Here is an 18,479-nt window from a genome sequence, read left to right as displayed (position 1 = left end):
TGCAAAATATCAATAATCTGTGAGATTTTATTTATAAAAGCAATTTCTCCCTCTTTTCTTCTTAAGAGGCAATAGTTTGCACACCTTGTCTTCTTTTCGGTACAGTCATAAAACATTTCTGAACATGGTAGAAATGAGTTAGCATTGAAACAAATGCACAAAATGCTAGCACCCCCCCCCCCCCGCCCACGTTTTTGCAATCTGAGGGTAGAGATTTTGCATGGGAGGACATTCTGCAAAAGCTGGCGGGGGAACCAAGCTTGGAATGTCAAGCTTTTTGCACCTTGCCTTCAGTCTTACCATCTTAAAAATCCTCCCGTTTTCTGTTCCTATCAATCCTGCCCATAATGCTTATGAGATTTCTCTCCTACCCTCCTTTGCATATTGCATAGAGTTTCCATTGGAGCCAGCTGGAATACGATGGGGCATGTCTAACTGGAGGACAGTTTCATCCTTCTGCATCATGGCTTCCCCCAGAGAATTATGAGAATTGTAGCCTGATGGGTGTAAAGATAATCCTATGTCTGAGGATCCCCCCCCTCCTCAAATACAGTTGGGGAGACGGGATGTCTATTGCTGCAGCTGATTTCTCTAGTCCAGAATTTAGAGTTTGCCCCAATGCAATCATTTTCAAAGTGGAGCATCTCTGAATTGTCATTTAATTTGAAGGACATTTGATTGGGACGTCAGTGTTACGCTGTAACGGTCCAAGCTGGCAAACTAGCAACAAGGTGCTCCTTCTCCTCTCTGGCACACAGCTTTGCCCTCCCACAATCAACAACCGTTTAGCGCCTTTTTCCTTTTTCCTGTGCTGTTCATGGACGAAGGCCATTTAGTGACACGGGAGACAGATTAAGATCCAAAGCTAGATCAAAAGGAATATTGTCACTCTTTTTGGACACGTACAATCAACTGGCCGTCTTAAGGAAAACTACAAATGACGGTAGAGGAAACACAGCAGAAAGGGCTTTTGTATTCTTACGGCAAAGAAACAGGACTCTCCCATACAAAAAAATCTAGCTCTGAAAAAAATCTTCCAAGGAGATGGCACAGTGCCAAGGCTTGCTTGCCAAAAAAAGGCAGACGCAGACCAGCAGGGTATAAACTGACGCCATGATGCTGAAGAGCGTGTGTGCTTGCTCACAAGCAAGCCCCTCCAAGTTCCATGGGATTCATGCCCTAGAAAGGGGGGAGGGCAAGAGCTGTAGCCCAGCAGATGTCGAGAGGGATTCCAGGAGGGACCAGCACAGAGGAATGGAGGGCAGACACTGCAGAGATGCTGGTGTCCAGGGCAACCTGCATCAGTACCCGTTGCTATGGCATTGTTACCACTGAAATTCCGGCCAACATAATGTAACATCTGGTACCCCCTAGTGTGGGAGAGGACTCCATGCAAATGGGCAAATGTAAAAAAATCGTAGGAGGCAAAAAAAAAAAGGCCTTCAGCTGTTTCCTTTTAAGAACATCTGCCTGGAGAGAGCTGCAAGAGGGACATGCTGTTCTCCCAGTAGCTCCAGCAGAAGAGGAGGAAGCGGCCCATCAAGGAGTGGGGGGGGGGAGAGACTTTGAAGAGAGTAGCGAGTCAACAAGTAGCCAGAGGCAATCTACTATAGAGGGGGAACTCTGGAAATCTCTGCCTCATCAGAAAAAGCAAGAATTAAATGGGGATGGAGTGACTAAGAGCTTGCACTACCTTCTAGGTCGCCAGCAAGAGACACTCAAGCCTCTCCTTGCCCCAGCTGGCAGATCCCACGTCCCCAGGCCTCTGGGTCCAGCAGCTGATAGGGATGCTCACATCTGAGTACAAAGAGACAGGCCTAAGAAGGAGGGGCAGCAAGGCCCATCCTGCATTTGTCTCTCCTTTGGCTAAGCTGAGAGAATGGGCTTGTAAGATCAGTGAAGTAACCAAGACAAGGGTGTTGTTGTTGCTGTTGTTTTTAAGAACAGCAAACTTGAGGAAGTCATTTCCAAGGGCAGTGGTATCTGGTTTGGACCTCCTCAAGTCACCGCAGTCACCCCCCCCCCCCCCCCGATGCCTCAAATCCAAAATGGCTGCAGCTCAGCCCCCCACAGTGAAAACAACTATTTGTTTTCCATAACCAAACATATTAAAAAGGCACCTCTGTTGTTTCCCTGAAGGCTGTTGGCATCTGCCACACAACCATACCCTGTGGATTTTGTCACCCCATTTCCAGTGCTCATAATTGAGAGAAAAACGGCAATATTCCCCAGACACAAAAACACACACACACAACTCCTTCATGGAGAGTAAAGCCTTGCAGAGGAAGAAATGTTTGTGACATGTCCGTGGAGAATATCAACCCAGCTCTATATCCCTGAGCCCCAAAATAGGTAACAGATACAGGCAGACCAGAGGGGATGATGGTCTCAAAAAGCCCTTCCTGTGAATGGAGTCCTTAAAAAATATTTTTTTCCCTTGCTTCTGAAGTTGTGATCTTCCCAGTGCTGCATAAAGGCAGGAGGTTGGAAGGTGCGGCTTCTCCAGCTGCTGAGCTCCAGGCTCTGAGAGAGAACCTCTTCAAACCCCATGGAGACCTTTTATTTTAGGCAGTGTCTGTTTTTTCTGCCACCCCTTCCTCGTGATCTCCACTTTGGCATGGACGCCAACAACCCACAGGGAGAGGTTGAGCTCCCGAAAGGGCCCACATGGTCCGCTTGACTGGAGGCAGCGAGATATCGGGGGGTGGAACTGTGTGTTTCCCCGCCAGACCGGACTCCCATCTGTTCAGTGGCTGGCCCTACATTGTTCCACGCCCCTTGGAGGATCGCAGCAGGCAGAACATGGTCCCCAGCGTGACCAGGATGATGGCGACAAAAAGGAGGATGAGGCCCACCCAGGAGTTGTATGTTGTCCCCTTCCAGAAGCTGGTCTCTTCGGCTGGGATCATGTTGGTCAGGTTGAGCATGTAGCCGAGGGCCCAGCCGATGGATGTGTCTCCAGCCTATCCAGACAAGACAAACGGTCATGATAGCTACAGGCATTGGGGCTCAGCCTTCACCTCTTTTCTGGCTGCTACTTGAGGTACGATATTGTTGGCTGCGAGCCGAAAGCACTCATACTTGTACCTTGGTCAGCAATTAAATCCCTCTCAATTTCTCCCAGGAGCCAGGGCTGCAAACAAGCCACAGTTCCAGGCAAGCAAACCTTCCAAGGTGAGACCAGGTGCTGAGTTTGGCCATGAACCTCAAATTCTTCTTTCTTCCTCTTGGAAGGTAAAGGTATCCCCTTGTGCAAGCACCGGGTCATGTCTGACCCTTGGGGTGACACCCTCCAGTGTTTTCATGGCAGACTCAATACGGGGTGGTTTGCCAGTGCCTTCCCCAGTCATTACCCTTTACCCCCCAGCAAGCTGGGTACTCATTTTACCGACCTCAGAAGGATGGAAGGCTGAGTCAACCTTGAGCCGGGTGCTGGAATTGAACTCCCAGCCTCATTGGCAGAGCTTCAGACAGCATGTCTGCTGCTTTACCACTCTGCACCACAAAACAAGAGGTTCTTTCCTTTCAGAAAGGATGTTTATATTTTTCCCAGCCCACTCAAGATACACCTAGCCTCTACCAGGGCCAGGGCCTTCTCAGACCTGGCCCTTACCTGGTGGAATGAGCTCCTGGAAGACCTAAGAACTATTTCAGTTCTTGCAAGGGCAAAGGGTCTGTGTGACCCCTCTTGCAAGCACCTCTAAGCATCTCAAATAATTACCATGAGACATGGAGTTGGGACAGGCCTATCGAGTTGAGTAGGTTTTAGGGGGGGTTATTAATTGCCATTACTGCTATTTTACTGTTGCCCTTTTCTGTCTCCATGGCCCTCCCATCATCTACCTGTCCATCTCTGCTTGGGTCTATCTTGACATGCGCTACCCTCCTCCTGCATGGACTTTCTGAAGCTACCCCTGCCTCTCCTTTCCTGTTCCTTGATTGTGCCCCAAACCCAAAAGAGTTGGGCACAGCAGCAGCAAAACATAGGTGCCCTCTGCCAAGGGCCTACCTTCTTCTGGAAGGCGATGTTGCGGAATGTGAGCTCATCAAACCGGTAGCCCTCCATAAGCAGCAGCTGGATAAAGACGGCCGTTGCGCAGTAGTCATGCAACCTCTTCTCCTGGTCAGGGGCTTTCTGAAGCAGCTGGATAGGTGGGAAGTGGCAAACACAAAAGAGAAAGAAGGAAAGGGAAGATGCTGTTATCAGTCTTGGCAGAGGCTGGAAAGATTGCTTGGAAGAAATGGGCATCAGAACCAAAGGTCCCACTTGGTCCAGAGCATCACAAGGAAGAAGCAGGATTTATTTATATCCTGCTTCCCCCTCCCCAATGGGGAGGCAAAGAGACTTCTGGCATCTTCCTGCCCTCTTCCATTTTATCCCAGCATCCACCACATCCTTAGCCTGATTGGCCCAAGGTCCCCCAGGGAGCTTCTACAGCAGAACTGGGGGGTTAAACCTGGGTCTTCCAGGTCCTATTCTGATGCTGTCTGCCAGAACTCCACCACAGGGCCAGCAATCTACATCCTGCTGGAAAGAAACAGAGGTGGACAAACATACTGAATTAGCCTCCCATCTCCTCCCGATTTGGAGGTCTCCGTTTTGGCTTATAGAAATCCCCTCTCTGCTGTTTTCAAATCCTCCAGTGTTTATTGGTTGCCCCAGCTGTACCAGGTAACAAGAAACCCACCTCCGACCAAGACGAGTTACAGAGTTCAACCACAGCTTCTTCAAGGTCACCAGGTGTGGCGATGTACCTCTTCATTGAGGACTGGATGAAGTCCATTGTGTAGAAAAAGGCAGAGAAGGCCTGTTTGGAAATGAAAAATACAGAGAGGAGGGCAGAGCCTGAGGAGCTGCCCTGCCAATGACACCAAAGTCTTGTCCAGGGTGAGAATTTACTGTCGCCAATGTTCACACAGAACTGCCCAGCTGGGGCCTTCAGCTTTGCTGGCGGCCTCCAAGGAGCAGCTGGGTGGCTACTGTGAGGAAGATGATGCAGCTCTGGATGAACCTGGGGTCTGATCCAGCAAGGACTTCTGTTCATATGACTGGCAACCACCAATCAAGGTGGTCAGGTGAGGCTGCCTGCAGGGAGGGCTATGCTCCTGGGAATGGGAGAGGGAGTCAGAAGACGTTAAAACTGCATTTTAAGAGCCTATGAACTGCTTTGGAGGACTAGATGGCCAAGAAGCGGTTCATAAGTCTAACAAATCTTGGTCAATGACACTCGGGAGTGGAGGAAAGGACGTCACCAAGCCAGTCGAGATTTCTCTGCTTGCCCTTAGTTCTCTAATGCCTGTCCACGAGGGGATCACTGGTGGGCCACAGGATCCAGGAGCAGCAGCATCCAGGCAGAGCCAGCGGTGGAACAGACTCCTGCGAAGCCTCCAGAGCATAGCAGACTGGCCCGTTATGAAAACAGGTCTCTGACAGATTCCACAAGGGGGCAGTCGCTTCTTAATCTCAGCACTCCAGAAGGGACCTTTCCCCGTCACTACGTCCCTCTGCCTCTGCAGGAGAAGAGGGCCAATGACTCTCTCTCAGCCTCGCCTACCTCACAGGGTGGGGGATATTGCGGGGGGGGGGGGGATGATGGAAGGTTGCAAGCCACTTTGGCTCCCCATTAGGGCAAAAAGTTGGGTATAATTATTTAAATGAAAACAGTCCAGGGTCTGGGCAGCTTGGTGTAGTGGTTAAATTCAGATTCTAATCTGGAGAACTGGGTTTGATTCCCCGCTCCTCCTTCGCATGCACCCAGCTGGGTGACCTTGGGCTAGTCACAGTCCTGTTACAGCTGTTCTCACTGAGCAGTCCTGTCCATCCTCTCTCAGCCCCAGCTACCTCACAGGGTGTCTGTTGTGGGGAGAGGAAAGGGAAGGCAATTGTAAGATGCTCTGTGATTCCTTTGCGTAGTGAAAAGCGGGGTATAAAAACCAGTTCTTCTTTTTCTGAGCCTGCATTTGAGAAAAGCCCTGTTGACACCTGCATTATGCTGCAGATCCAGATCTTCAGTGCTAGTAGAGTGCCAGCATGGTGTAGTGGTTAATAGCGGCAGACTCCGATTTGAAGAACAGGGTTCAATACACCACTCCCCTCCCCCATGCAGACAGCTGGTTTACTGTGGGCAAGTTACAGTTCTCTCAGAGCTGCTCAAGCAGTTCTGTTAGAGCCCTCTCAGCCCCATCTACCTCACGGGGTGTTTGTCATGGGGTTAGGAAAGGAAAGGTGTTAGTAATCCACTTGGGACTTCCTTGCGCAGTGAAAAGAGGAGTATAAGAAACCAGCTCTTCTCTGCCTCTTTATACTCACAATGAAGTTTCCCATGACGCTGGGTTCAATACACCACTCCCCTCCCCCATGCAGACAGCTGGTTTACTGTGGGCAAGTTACAGTTCTCTCAGAGCTGCTCAAGCAGTTCTATTAGAGCCGTCTCAGCCCCATCTACCTCACAGGGTGTTTGTCGTGGGGTTAGGAAGGGAAAGGTGTTAGTAATCCACTTGGGATTTCCTCGCGCAGTGAAAAGAGGAGTATAAGAAACCAGCTCTTCTCTGCTTCTTTATACTCACAATGAAGTTTCCCGTGACGCTGGGCTGGAAGATGCCGTCGAAGGAGCAGCGGGTGAAGGTGCAGCCTGTGAAGCGGAAGAGACTCTCCACGCGCTGGCGGCACAAGGCGGGGTCTGCAGAGCCCCTCATGTTCACAGTGGCCGTGGGGAAGTAGTTGGTGGGCTTCTCGGCAGAGGTGCACGGGGAATCGTAGACAGTCTCTACGGTGAAATTCTTCTTGTAATCCCTGGGCCAGCAAGGGTTCTCCACTTTCAGGGCATACCTTTCAGCCTTGAGCAAGTGGAAAGAATAATTAGGGCTCCAGTAGATAACTGGTTCAGCAATTGGAAACAAACATTTTCAGCAATTGAAAGAGGGACCTGATCGATTAAAGCAGGGGTAGTCAAACTGCGGCCCTCCAGATGTCCATGGACTACAATTCCCAGGAGCCCCTGCCAGCAAATGCTGGCAGGGGCTCCTGGGAATTGTAGTCCATGGACATCTGGAGGGCCGCAGTTTGACTACCCCTGGATTAAAGCAAAGCCTTTAAAAAATTCTTATGTTTAAAGGAACCAAATTATTAAGCAAATGACAAGCATTATCTTTAGGAGAGGCACTCCCATCTGCATATGAGAGAGACAGGAAAGTCCATCTTCCACAACTATGTCTGCAATACACTTCATTGGAAGGGAGGCCAGGGCTCAGAGACATAGCTGCTGTTTTGTACGCAGAAGGGCCCAGGTTCAATCCTTGGCATCTCTTTCTAAAAGGATATCAAGTATTGGGGGGAGTCTTTTTTCAACTTAGGGACTTGAACTGCTGTTGCCAGTCAGAGTAGACCAGGTGTCTCAAACTTATAACTCAGGGGCAGGAACCGGCCCATCCAGAAGCAAAAGGGAGGTTGCTGGGGGGGTGGGGAGAGTCAAGCAGGTGAGCAGACACATGCAGTGAGGTGTGGTCAAAGCTATCAAGAACTGGACAGGAAATGTCTAGGGTTTCTCTTAGGGGGGAGAAACTAGTTTTGCATATGATCAAATACACTTATAGAGCCTTTTGTGGGCTCCCCAGTTTTCACTGCTGGGAATCAATCGCTTTTGTGTGCATTTTGAGTAAAAATAATACAATTAATTGAGTTTGCCAGTGTCCTTTATAAAATGTACATCTCCACTACAGTGTCACATCTGGCCCGGCCCAATATAATAAGATTCATGTCAGATCCAGCCATTATAACAAATGAGTTCGACACCTCTGGAGTAGATCACATTGCCTTGGAGAGGTACTAATGATCTGACTAAGGCAGTTTCATAGATGCATGTCATAAATACAAAATGCCCCTATGTAGTTGGATAAGAACCACACAGCACATTCTTGGCATACAGAGTCTATTTAAAGGGGCAGGGGTGATGGGAAAGCCCCTTCCCTACCAGAGACACTGAACAGCCACTGCCAGTTAAAGGAGATGGCACTGGCGTAGACAGACAAATGGTCTGAACCTCTATGAAATAGCTTAACTATTGCATCTCCCACCCACCTATTGACTGCCAATTGTATTTCTGGCGGGGAGCCATCTCTCCTTACCTTCAGCACCTTGGACAGAAGCCTCTTGAGGACCTGATCCCGGCCGTAGCAGAGAAAACTGTGTGTGTAGACTTTGTAGGTCTGCCCATACAGCCGCAGGGTCATTGCATTGAGGGGACTCTCAATCGCATCCTGCGTTTCAAACGTGATTTGGGTGGAGGCTCCCCCCAGGTCCATGGCTCCCAGCGTTCTTTTGGGGGGACGGACCCACTGCCCAATCCAGCCATACTGTGCGGAAGCAGGAAATTGGGGTAGAGATGCACAGGTCAGTAACAGGCAGGATGAAATGCACTCTTTATAGCGTAACTATGGCATATAAGTGGCCCCTATATGCTATATAAGGGGCATATCTGTCACTGTGGCTTCTGAATTTCTTAAAAAATGTAAAGCCACCACTGGCGGGGTTGTCCATGTGGTCAAAGAAGCAGAGTTATGTAGGGGGCTTAGCCGTTCTTGCAATTTAAGACAGCCAACAGACTCTGCCCCTGTAATTCCAGGGAGATAGAGTTAATCGAACACGTTCTCTTAAGGTGCCCTACTTTTAGCTCTGCGAGAAATAAATTCATCCTCCCATTACTCAGGAATTCCTCCACCAGTTCAAACAAAGAAAAAGTAAAATTCCTCCTGTGGAATAGTAGGGGCCATATTATTAAGCAGGTTGCCAAATTTTGTGCGCATGTGATTAGCACACGGGAAAGACAACTTAAGCTTAAGTGAAGATTTTTAGAGGTATTTTACTATGCATTTTTTTATAATGTACACATCTATTATACAATTTTATATATTTTAAATTTTGTACTGGCTCCCTGATTTTGCAATTTTTTACTGTTAAATGTTTTTTCTCGCTATCTGTTTTATCTGGCCACAGTGCTGTATCAAATAAATTTAATTTGATTTGATTTGATTTGAAATTTGATTTGACAGCCAACAGTGCCAAATGGATAGCATGTAACATGTGCCTGTAAGACACCAGTTCAACCCCCACCATCTTTTATGCTCACTGCTGTTTGCAAAATCGGAATAATCATACTCTGTATATATAAAAGGCACTTCCTGAATGTTCAAAGATTTATCCTATTTTTTTCAGTTTTGTAACATTCATTCATTCATTCATTCATTCATTCATTCATTCATTCATTCATTCATTCATTCATTCATTCATTCATTATATTTATATACCGCCCTCCCCGAAGGCTGAGGGAACAGGAAAAGATACAGATAACATATGGTAACAGATGATAACAGTAATAAGATTATAACAACAATAACTTAACATGATCATAACAATAACATTAGAAAATAGAAATTGCAAGAGCCTCAGCTCAACTTTAACTGGGACCCAGTGGGTTAGGCAGATTAGTGTCAGTCGTAGTGGGGGGGGATTTGTGGGCCAATTGGAAGCAATGGTTTGGGTCGACCTCAACCAAATGCCTGGCAGAGGAGCTCTCTTTTGCAGGCCATGTGGAACTGTTTAGGTTCTGTCAGGGCCCTGATCTCCTCTGGGAACTTGTTCCACCAGGTGGGGGGCCAGAATGGAGAAAGCTCTGGCCCTGGTTGAGGTCAAGCGGGCTTCCTTAGGGCCAGGGGCCACCAGGAAGTTGGAAATAGCAGAGCGCAAGGTTGTTTGAGGAGTGTAGGTGGAGAGGCGGTCCCTCAGGTATACTGGGCCCAGACCACATATGGCCTTAAAGATGATAACCAATACCTTAAGCCTGATCCAGAATTCAACCAGGAACCAGCGCAGTTGCTGGAGGATGGGCTGGATGTGGGACCTTCGAGATGTTGCTGTGAGGACCCTGGCAGCCGTGTTCTGGACCAGTTGCAGTTTCCGGATCAAGGATAAAGGCAGGCCAGCAAACAGCGAGTTATGGAAGTCCAGCCTAGAGGTGACCGTCGTGTGGGTCACTGTGGCTAGGTGTTCCAGGGACAAGTAGGGTGCTAGTAGTTTGGCTTGGCGAAGGTGGTAAAATCCCAGCCGTGCTACCGTTGTGATCTGAGCCTCCATTGAGACAGAGGCATCAAGTATCACTCCCAGGTTCCTGGCGGAGTGGGCCACTTTTAGCTGCACTCCATCCAGATTGGGTAGGCGTGCTTCCTCACTTGGGCCTTTCCTGTCCAACCACAGGACCTCAGTCTTTGAAGGGTTGATCTTCAGACGACTCTGCTTGAGCCACCCTGTCACCGCTTCCAGGCAGATAGCTAATGTTTCTGGGGGAGAGTCAGGGTGGCCATCCATCAGGAGGAAGAGCTGGGTGTCATCAGCATATTGGTGACAACCCAGCCCAAACCTCTGCACCAGTTGGGCAAGAGGTTGGAGAGAGAATTGCCCCTTTGGGGACTCTGCAAGCCAGTTGGAGATGGCTGAATGAGTTTTCTCCTAATGCTACCCTCTGTCTGCAATTCCAGAGAAAGGAGATCAGCCACTGAAGGGCAGTCCCTCTGATCCTGAAATAACCGTGGATTACTGAAATAACTGAAAATACTGAAATAACCCTGGATTAGGACTGGAATCCACATCTCTCAAGACTAGCTGAATCATTCCAGCTCTTGTTCTGCTGCTTTTGGATGGATCCCATTTAAACCTCTGCTTTCTGCTCCCCATCACGTTGGGCATGAAGCAGAAAACAGATCTTTTCTATGAAGAGCGGAAAGCAGGGGTTTAAATGTCTTGGGGCCATTTAAGCCCCTACTTTCATGAACCGCCACAAACTGCATCAAAATTTGTAGAAGTTCATGGCTATTCTTCAGTTTGTGAACATTGCTTCATGAACCATAAAGTGGTCAAAATTCCCAATGACCTCTCATTTGTGAGCCGGTTTGTGCCTATCTCTAATTTTCAGTTTGCACCCATCCTTCCCATTCCAGGCAGAGAGCCAACCCAAAACACAAGGCTAATATTTTTGTGTCTGAAAGACTCTGGAATGGCCTCTGCAAGCCAGGGGCTTTATCAGCATTGAGTCAGCACCTTGGCATTCAAGTTATCCTTTGCCCTCACCAACACCCTCTGAAATCTCCACTGGGTGCCTGGAAAGCTTGGCACGACTACAGGAGAGCATGAAGGCCGGTTGCTTTTGGAACAGGTTATGCCCCACCCAGCTGAAGGAACAGGATTGTGTGGGTGGGGTCAGAAACACAGGGTTAAAAAATCATTGCCAAAAAACTCCCTGTCCTTTTGAAATGGGGGAGGGATGTGTCCTTGGGGACTTTGGAGAGAACAGTAAGCAGACAGCGGTGGCTCAGAGGGCCACAGACAGTCCTGCCCACCAAACATGTTAACCGCACAGTTGTACAGGTGTGAGTCACTGCTTTCGACAACTTTCCAGTGGCTGATGCAAACACAGCATACACAGGGAAAACTTCCACAGAGGGATGCACCTGCCAATCAAGGATGAGCAGACTGCAAGAGCAACCAGGCTAAAGTAGATTTCGGTGCCTAATTTCACCTTTATGGTGTTTTATTTAGAAGCTGTGACTGTGTTCTCAAGCTCTTTTGCTTTGCACAATTTTACTAGAAACATCTCTTAGGCTCCTGGTGGAGTTGTTATCACTCCCACCCACACATTATGACCAGTAAGTGTGACTGGTCATCACTGGTTCATTCCCACTGAAAAGAACCCGTCTTAGTGAGCGTCTCAACCTTTTTGCGCCCCCTAGAAGGAGCAGACACAAACTGCACCTTACCTTAATGAAGTTCTCCAAAAGGTAGTTGGCTGTGATCCAGCCAAACACACCCTCGTCCTCTCCAGATAGTATTTTTGCTCCTCGGAAGTCGAAGGGGTAATTCTTAAGGGTAGAGGCCACAGCCGCAAGGACGTCGTCTGAAGCCCGGGAATCAGTGAGGCTGTAGGAAAGTGAATACAGTAATCTAGATCAGGGGAGGGATGTGAGCATGAGAGAGATCTCATCAGGTCCTGGAGGCTAAGCAGGGCTGGTGCTTGGAAGGGAGACCACCAGGGAAGGCTCTGCAGAGGAAGACGATGGCCAACCACCTCTGCTTCTCACTTGCCTTCAAGGCCCCTTGCTGGGGTACCCATAAGTGGGCTATTATTGACACACACAATCTAGATTGGGGCCTGCTTTCTGGTTCAGCTACACTGTCCAAAGAGCACTAGAAAAATAGGGGTTGAACTTTATTGGGAAGTCCAGAAGCAGTTGCTTCAGGCATCCAGTTTCTGGCGCTAGGAAGGGTGTTAAAGAGGCAGAGAAATAGATCTGACTTGGGGTGGGTACAATCCACCAGAAGATAATCCTTTGCACATCCTTTCATAAAGAATAGGAGCTGTACCAGAACAGTCCCATTTGCAGAATATGATCTGCAGAGGGCATTTCACACATGCAAAATCATCTCTTGCTGCTAAAAGGACTGAGGCAAATAGAAACACGAGAACATTCCCTTTCAGATGCAACCATTCAGAAGATCAAAGCAACTAGTGGCTATCTGGACCACAGTCAGGAAGGGGGCCTTCTGTCCCTACAGAGTGGAGCAGAACTGTTTGCCAAAGGGGCAGGTGCAGGCAGATCTTTAGAGGTGGTTGGTGTCTGTTGCAGGACCTTAAACAGGCAATGCAAAAATGCACCCTAAGGAATGTTGTTAGCATGAATACACACACAAGTATGGCCGCCCAACCACCATGAAGGGGGAGAAATGTTACAGGCTTATAAAATCACAAGTGTGGACACAGGGATAACTTTTTCTCCCTCTCTTGTAATATTTGGCCACCCAGTGCAGTTGATGGGTAATATATTACGGCAGACGAAAAGGAAGTGCAGCTCAACAGAACACAGGGTTGACTTGTAGAATGCAGCGAGGTCCGCTAGGTCACATTAAAGGGGAAGGCGGAAATCCGTGGAGGATAAGTCCATCAGTGAGTCGTGGCCAAGAAGGCTGAATGCAGCCTGCAAATTCAGAGATCAACTCTCCCTCTGAACAACAGTAGCCAGAGATCAGCAGCAAGGGGGTGGGGGCATTTACTCTTTTGCCTTGCCTTTCAGCTTCCCAGGAGCACCTGGTTGCCAACTGTGGGAAACAGAATCCTAGATTAGGTGGACTTTATTACATCCTTTTCTGTCGATATTGGTTGATGGGACCAGAGGTAGCATTCCCTTGAATACTGGAACAATCGAAAGGGGGAGGGCCATCCTGCTTACAGGCTTAACGGAGGCATCTGATTGGCCACTGTGGGGAGCATGATGCTGGACTAGGTGGCTCTTTGGTCTGATCCTGTAGTGGAGCCTTGTGTACTCTTAAATCAACTGAGCAGTTCGGGCCCTCTTGAAGAGGGGCAGGACAGACAGACCAAGGACGCTGCTCTTAGTTCACAAGAACAAGGTCTCAGTATTAAAAGCAGGCACCATCTTTAACTCAGGAGATCTTTTAACTCAGGAGATCTTTTGCCCGTGCCCAAAAGGTACCAAGGCAGCCTGTGCGTTCTCACTTCAGCAGCCGCATGCCAGCCGTGGCCCCAAGATAAAGCGGGGTGATCGCGTGCTTCTCCGTTGGGACGTCCTTCACCGCCCGATCAAGGCAGGCCACCAGGCTCCTCCCAGCAGCCGGAGGGTCTGCGGCGTAGCTGGAGATTCCACCTCCTGCAGATCCAAGGAGATAAGGGGAGGTTCATTCTTGAGCAGGGACGAGGGAGGTGGACGTAACAGCAGGCCCAAGCCACAAACTGGGATCCTCTGGTTCTGCGGGGAAACAGAGCTCACGCAAGGGCAATGTCATCTAGGCCAAGGGTAGTCAACCTGTGGTCCTCCAGATGTTCATGGACTACAATTCCCAAGAGTCCCTGACAGCGTTTGCTGGCAGGGGCTCATGGGAATTGTAGTCCATGAACATCTGGAGGACCTCAGGTTGACTAGCCCTGATCTAGGCTGACTGGCCAAACCCAGGAAGTTCCGAAACACAGAGCCGGTTCATATATGCTGATTCGTCACTTGACGACTGCAGAAATCTAACTGGTGCTGCATGTGTGAAGCGGCCACCGTCAAGACACAGCATGACATGCAATGGGGCCGATATTGCCTAGTGGTTAGGCTGTCCAAAGAGAACTAGGGAGATGTCGGCTCAAATGCCCATGCAGCCCACAAACAGATGGGGGGGCAGTCATTCTCTCACAGCCTCGCCTAGCTGGCAGGACTGTGGCAAAGGCAAAATGGTGGCAGCGAGAACCAGGCATGGGACTCTGCCTTCCCTGGAGGGAGGTGGTCTGCCAACCTAATGAGCAAGTCAGCCTCCATGCCCCGCCCTCAGCGGAGGCCATTCACACATCTGGAGGACTCAGGAGTATTGCTGGCATGCCCAGACCAAACCAAAGCCCGCTGCCAGCTGTGGGCCCCACCCATCTGTGTTTTCAGCTCTCACTGCTTGGCTTTCTCCCACCACTAGTCTGCCCCAGGCCTTCCCAGCAAGTGGAATCTGCAGCTTCACAAAAGCTGCAGCGGAGTCAGGATTAAATGGCCCCTGGGTGCTGCCAAGGCAGGCCTTGGGAAGCAGTTTTCCGATCTCGGTGCCAGCCTTTGGCTGAGGAAGGGCAGCGTGCCCAGCACAGGGTGCATGGTTGAGACTTCCTTACCTCTTCCCTTTCATATTCTATTCTGTTTTTCAGATCATCATCGGGGCCTTTTGTGCCCGGCTGCCCAACCTGTGCCAGCTCCTGCCTACAGAGAATTCTCTTTTAAGTTGGCACTGCCCAGATGAGTTCTTTGTCTAAGACTCCCTGGGAAAAGGGACAGGAACAAAGGAAGACGGGGTGGGGACTGACCACCCTCTTTGTTTTGTGGGAGGCGCGGCAGGGCGCATCCCTGAGCCAGGTACCCTCATGCTGCCACCAAAGGTGCCACCAGTTTGCCCCTTGTAAAGCACGTTGCTAAACCAACCAGCCCCATCATTCACTTATGCTCTGTTGGCGTTCCTTTGTGTGCCATGAGAAACAGAACGGACATAAAGCCTCCAGGCCTTTGAACCTAACATGCCCACCTGCAGTGACAACGCAGGGAATGCAGATGCTAAATTAATGTGTGTTAGAAACAGGAATCCACACTGCTGGTACTAAAACAAGAGCCAGCAACTGCTGCAAAATGGGGATGAAAACATCCCCTCTCCAAAAAATAAAACAAAATTCCACCTGCATGCAATTTACCCAAAGGCCCGAGGAAACTGACAGGGCTTCAGTTAGCAACTGATAGGAAAAAAAACACAGCAGGTGCCAGGTGTGTGCCATAGGGTGGGGGCGGAGCCATGACAAGAAAGGCGCTCCTCAATTCTGCCAATGGAGCACCCAAAGACAGGCCTCTGATGAAGAGCTTAGTTCGGAAGCAGGAATAGGAGGGCCTCCTGCCAGACCCCAGGGGACACGTGGCTGAAAAAGGGACTGACTCTTTGCTACAATGGGGTAGCTCTTTGGCTCAGACGAATGTCCCTCCTGGCTTCCTTTCCACTTGCAAGGCCATTTGGGCATATCTCAACAACTGTTACTGGCCCACAAGCTCCACAGAGCGGGGACCCAGGGCCATTGCCTCTGCTTACACAGAATCTATTTTCCACTGAATCTGTTTTTAAGATGAACTGTGGCCTGCCATTCCAGTTCGTCAGAGCGGCGAAATGAGAAAGGACGGAGAGCCTTCAGTCCCCGTCAGATTTCCAACCCAGCTCCCTTTGCCAAAGTAGCAGCAAAATCCCTCTTACCTTTCACATCACACATGCTGTGCTGACTGACAATCCCCGTGTCGTTCTCCTTGTCTGCCGGCCATTTATACACAAACATGGAAGTGTGGGAGGATCCAGCATCCAGGACGATTCCATACTACACTCGAGCAGAGAGAGGAAGGAGAGAGGGGTTAGTTTGACCTGTTGATCTCCAGCAAGGCATGAAATCCAAGGAGTGACTGAACCGCCTCACAAGACAATGACAAAACCCTTGGTGTGCATGCAGAAGGCTCCAAGCTTAGCCACAAGCCTTGGGGAGCAGGACTCCTCCCACTCCACCCAGAGGCAACAGAAACGCCGCCAGCCTTCCTCAACTTTTTTGCCATCGAGAACCCCCTGAACCATTTTTCAGGCTTCGAGAAACCCCAGAAGTGCCGCAATTGTGCAGAATATGGTTGGGAAGCATCGCTGTGGACATGCCCACCCGGGGCCCCTCCCCTTCTCACCCCTCCAGGCTTATCATAGGCCATTGAGGGGGTCAACATGACCATATTTGGTCATATCACCCAAAAAATGCTTAACAAATTTTTAAAAAATGTATACAAAATTAATTAGCCCCCACCCATTTGGGAAACCCTTCCAGGGCCGTCAAGAAACCTCAGGGTTTCATGAAACCCTATTTGAGAAAGCCTGGAGTAGATGAACTTAAAGGACAAATAAATTCAGAGAAGCTCCAAGATCAGAATCTCCCTTTAAAAAATAATAAAGCAGTGTGGGGGCGGGGGGGGGGGAGGAGGGATGGAAGTATGAGTCAGACAGAGGCTGCATTTGCAGGAACTGGGGGTAGCAACCTATCAAAATAATGAAATAAGCAAATAAATATTACACCACTACAACCCCGTTGAGGAGGTAATTAGCATATTTCCATTTCTGCAGGCACCTTGTTGGAAAGATGGAATCCTGGTGTGATATGAATGTTATTAAGGGACCAGAATGGGAAAGGGGCACCGCTCCAGGAACAACTTTGGAAAGGATGACCTGCACGTGCACATTTGTCAAGAATATATAATCCACTGAAACCAATCTCAAAACCACTTTGTGCAGTCAGCTCCATGCATCATAGAGAAGCGCCTCACAAAACCCCCAGGTGGAAAAATCTTGGCAATCAGAAGTGAGTTCTGCTGAAGGGAGAAGTGTTTGCAAATGTGAATGGGTCGGCCCCTTCCTGTCTATGGGAAGAGGGGGGCGTGCCCTCCATCAATCCATCCCCTGGGTTTGAGAAAACAGGAATGCCCAGACTGTGGCCAGAGCACTTGCAAGGGATGACTGAGGAGTGGCATGAGGGAGGGGAATTAACCCCTGGCATATCCACCCCTTCTTGCCTGCAAATGCCTCCCTCCTCCAGAATGCGTGGAGCTTGGTGATGTGTCATGAAAGAACTGGAGAGCACATCATAAAAACAGAGTCCTCTTCTTACCTGCCAAGTGTTCCCTGCCCAGATTAGCATTACAAGGGGAATCAGGTGTTATTAAGATCCAGTAACATCAAGTAACATCAAGTTAATGAGCCTCTTGTGGCGCAGAGTGGCAAGGCAGCCGTCTGAAAGCTTTGCCCATAAGGCTGGGAGCTCAATTCCAGCAGCCAGCTCAAGGTTGACTCAGCCTTCCATCCTTCCGAGGTCGGTAAAATGAGTACCCAGCTTGCTGGGGGTAAACGGTCATAACTGGGAAAGGCACTGGCAAACCACCCCGTATTGAGTCTGCCATGAAAACGCTAGAGGGCGTCACCCCAAGGGTCAGACATAACCCGGTGCTTGCACAGGGGATACCTTTACCTTTACCTTTAACATCAAGTTCTGCTCTCTGTGTGCCACCAAGAGGGACTAGAGATGCTCAAGATTATGACCAGCTATATCTTGGAGCAAGGACAGTACCTCAGAGGATGTGCAGAAGGGTCTTTTATGTATTCTTCAAGTTGCACTGAAATACAGGTCACTCCAAAATGAAGTACGAGAGCCCAAGCTGATTTCCCTTTGGAGGGGAGCAAAAAGGGGATTTGGCCAGTTCTTCGGCAAAACTGCAAAGGACAGCCTGATGGGGAAAGATCACCTGGGAGGAGATGCATAGTTCTGGAGAGAACAGAGTGCGCCAAAGAAGGGCACAGTTCCCAAACTTGCCTGTGCCTTTGACCATCTACGGATTGACCAGCTGTGCTCTATAAATAGAGCCTTTATTTACTGGCAGTCTGCAAAGATCAGGCATGGGAGTAAATTTCATTTTTGTTCACGCAACCCCCTGCCAACAGGAAAAAAAGGAACCCCTCCTTTAGGGAGCTGTGTAGCATGCATTATAATTCTTACAGTGCTCAGTGTTTGCTCACAAAGGGTCCCAACATTTTAAACCCCAGCACAGTGCACTTGTTAAATTGTCCATCAAGCACATTAACCTCTTTAAAAAATTTTAAGCATTTGACAACCGCCAGGAGCAGCCAGCTGCCAAAGATCAAGCTGGTGATCTGGACGCAACCTATGAAATCTGATTCGCCTTGCCTTTCCCAGCACTGGGCACACACGACCCTCCTCCCCCCCAAAGCAAACCCCATCTACGTTTTGGCTGGCTCCTGGAGCAGAGTCCAGATTTTTCAGATGAGGAGCTGTTTTGAAAGCAACCTGGCCAAGCTCCAGCAGAAGCAGCAGCAGCTCACAGTGGAT

The 18,479-nt window shown here is 49.3% G+C and overlaps 1 protein-coding gene across 2 annotated transcripts in view; it reads right to left on the bottom strand.

Annotated features, from left to right (window-relative positions):
* The window catches only part of ENTPD2 (ectonucleoside triphosphate diphosphohydrolase 2), a 44,803-nt gene continuing 26,324 nt past the window's right edge, over positions 1-18,479 (bottom strand). For both annotated transcript variants that reach the window (XM_077305643.1, XM_077305644.1), the window contains exons 2-9: positions 15,809-15,926; positions 13,560-13,710; positions 11,806-11,965; positions 8,125-8,352; positions 6,568-6,837; positions 4,689-4,808; positions 4,010-4,144; positions 1-2,963 (exon numbers count right to left, since the gene is read on the bottom strand). In XM_077305643.1, the coding sequence (XP_077161758.1) occupies positions 2,760-2,963; positions 4,010-4,144; positions 4,689-4,808; positions 6,568-6,837; positions 8,125-8,352; positions 11,806-11,965; positions 13,560-13,710; positions 15,809-15,926 (1,386 nt within the window). In that variant the 3' untranslated portion in view covers positions 1-2,759. The remainder of the gene's footprint in view (positions 2,964-4,009; positions 4,145-4,688; positions 4,809-6,567; positions 6,838-8,124; positions 8,353-11,805; positions 11,966-13,559; positions 13,711-15,808; positions 15,927-18,479) is intronic.

This window comes from Paroedura picta, chromosome 12 (genome assembly GCF_049243985.1).
Source record: "Paroedura picta isolate Pp20150507F chromosome 12, Ppicta_v3.0, whole genome shotgun sequence".
NCBI classification, from domain to species: Eukaryota; Metazoa; Chordata; class Lepidosauria; order Squamata; family Gekkonidae; genus Paroedura; species Paroedura picta.
This window is presented reverse-complemented; position numbering and strand designations above follow the sequence as displayed.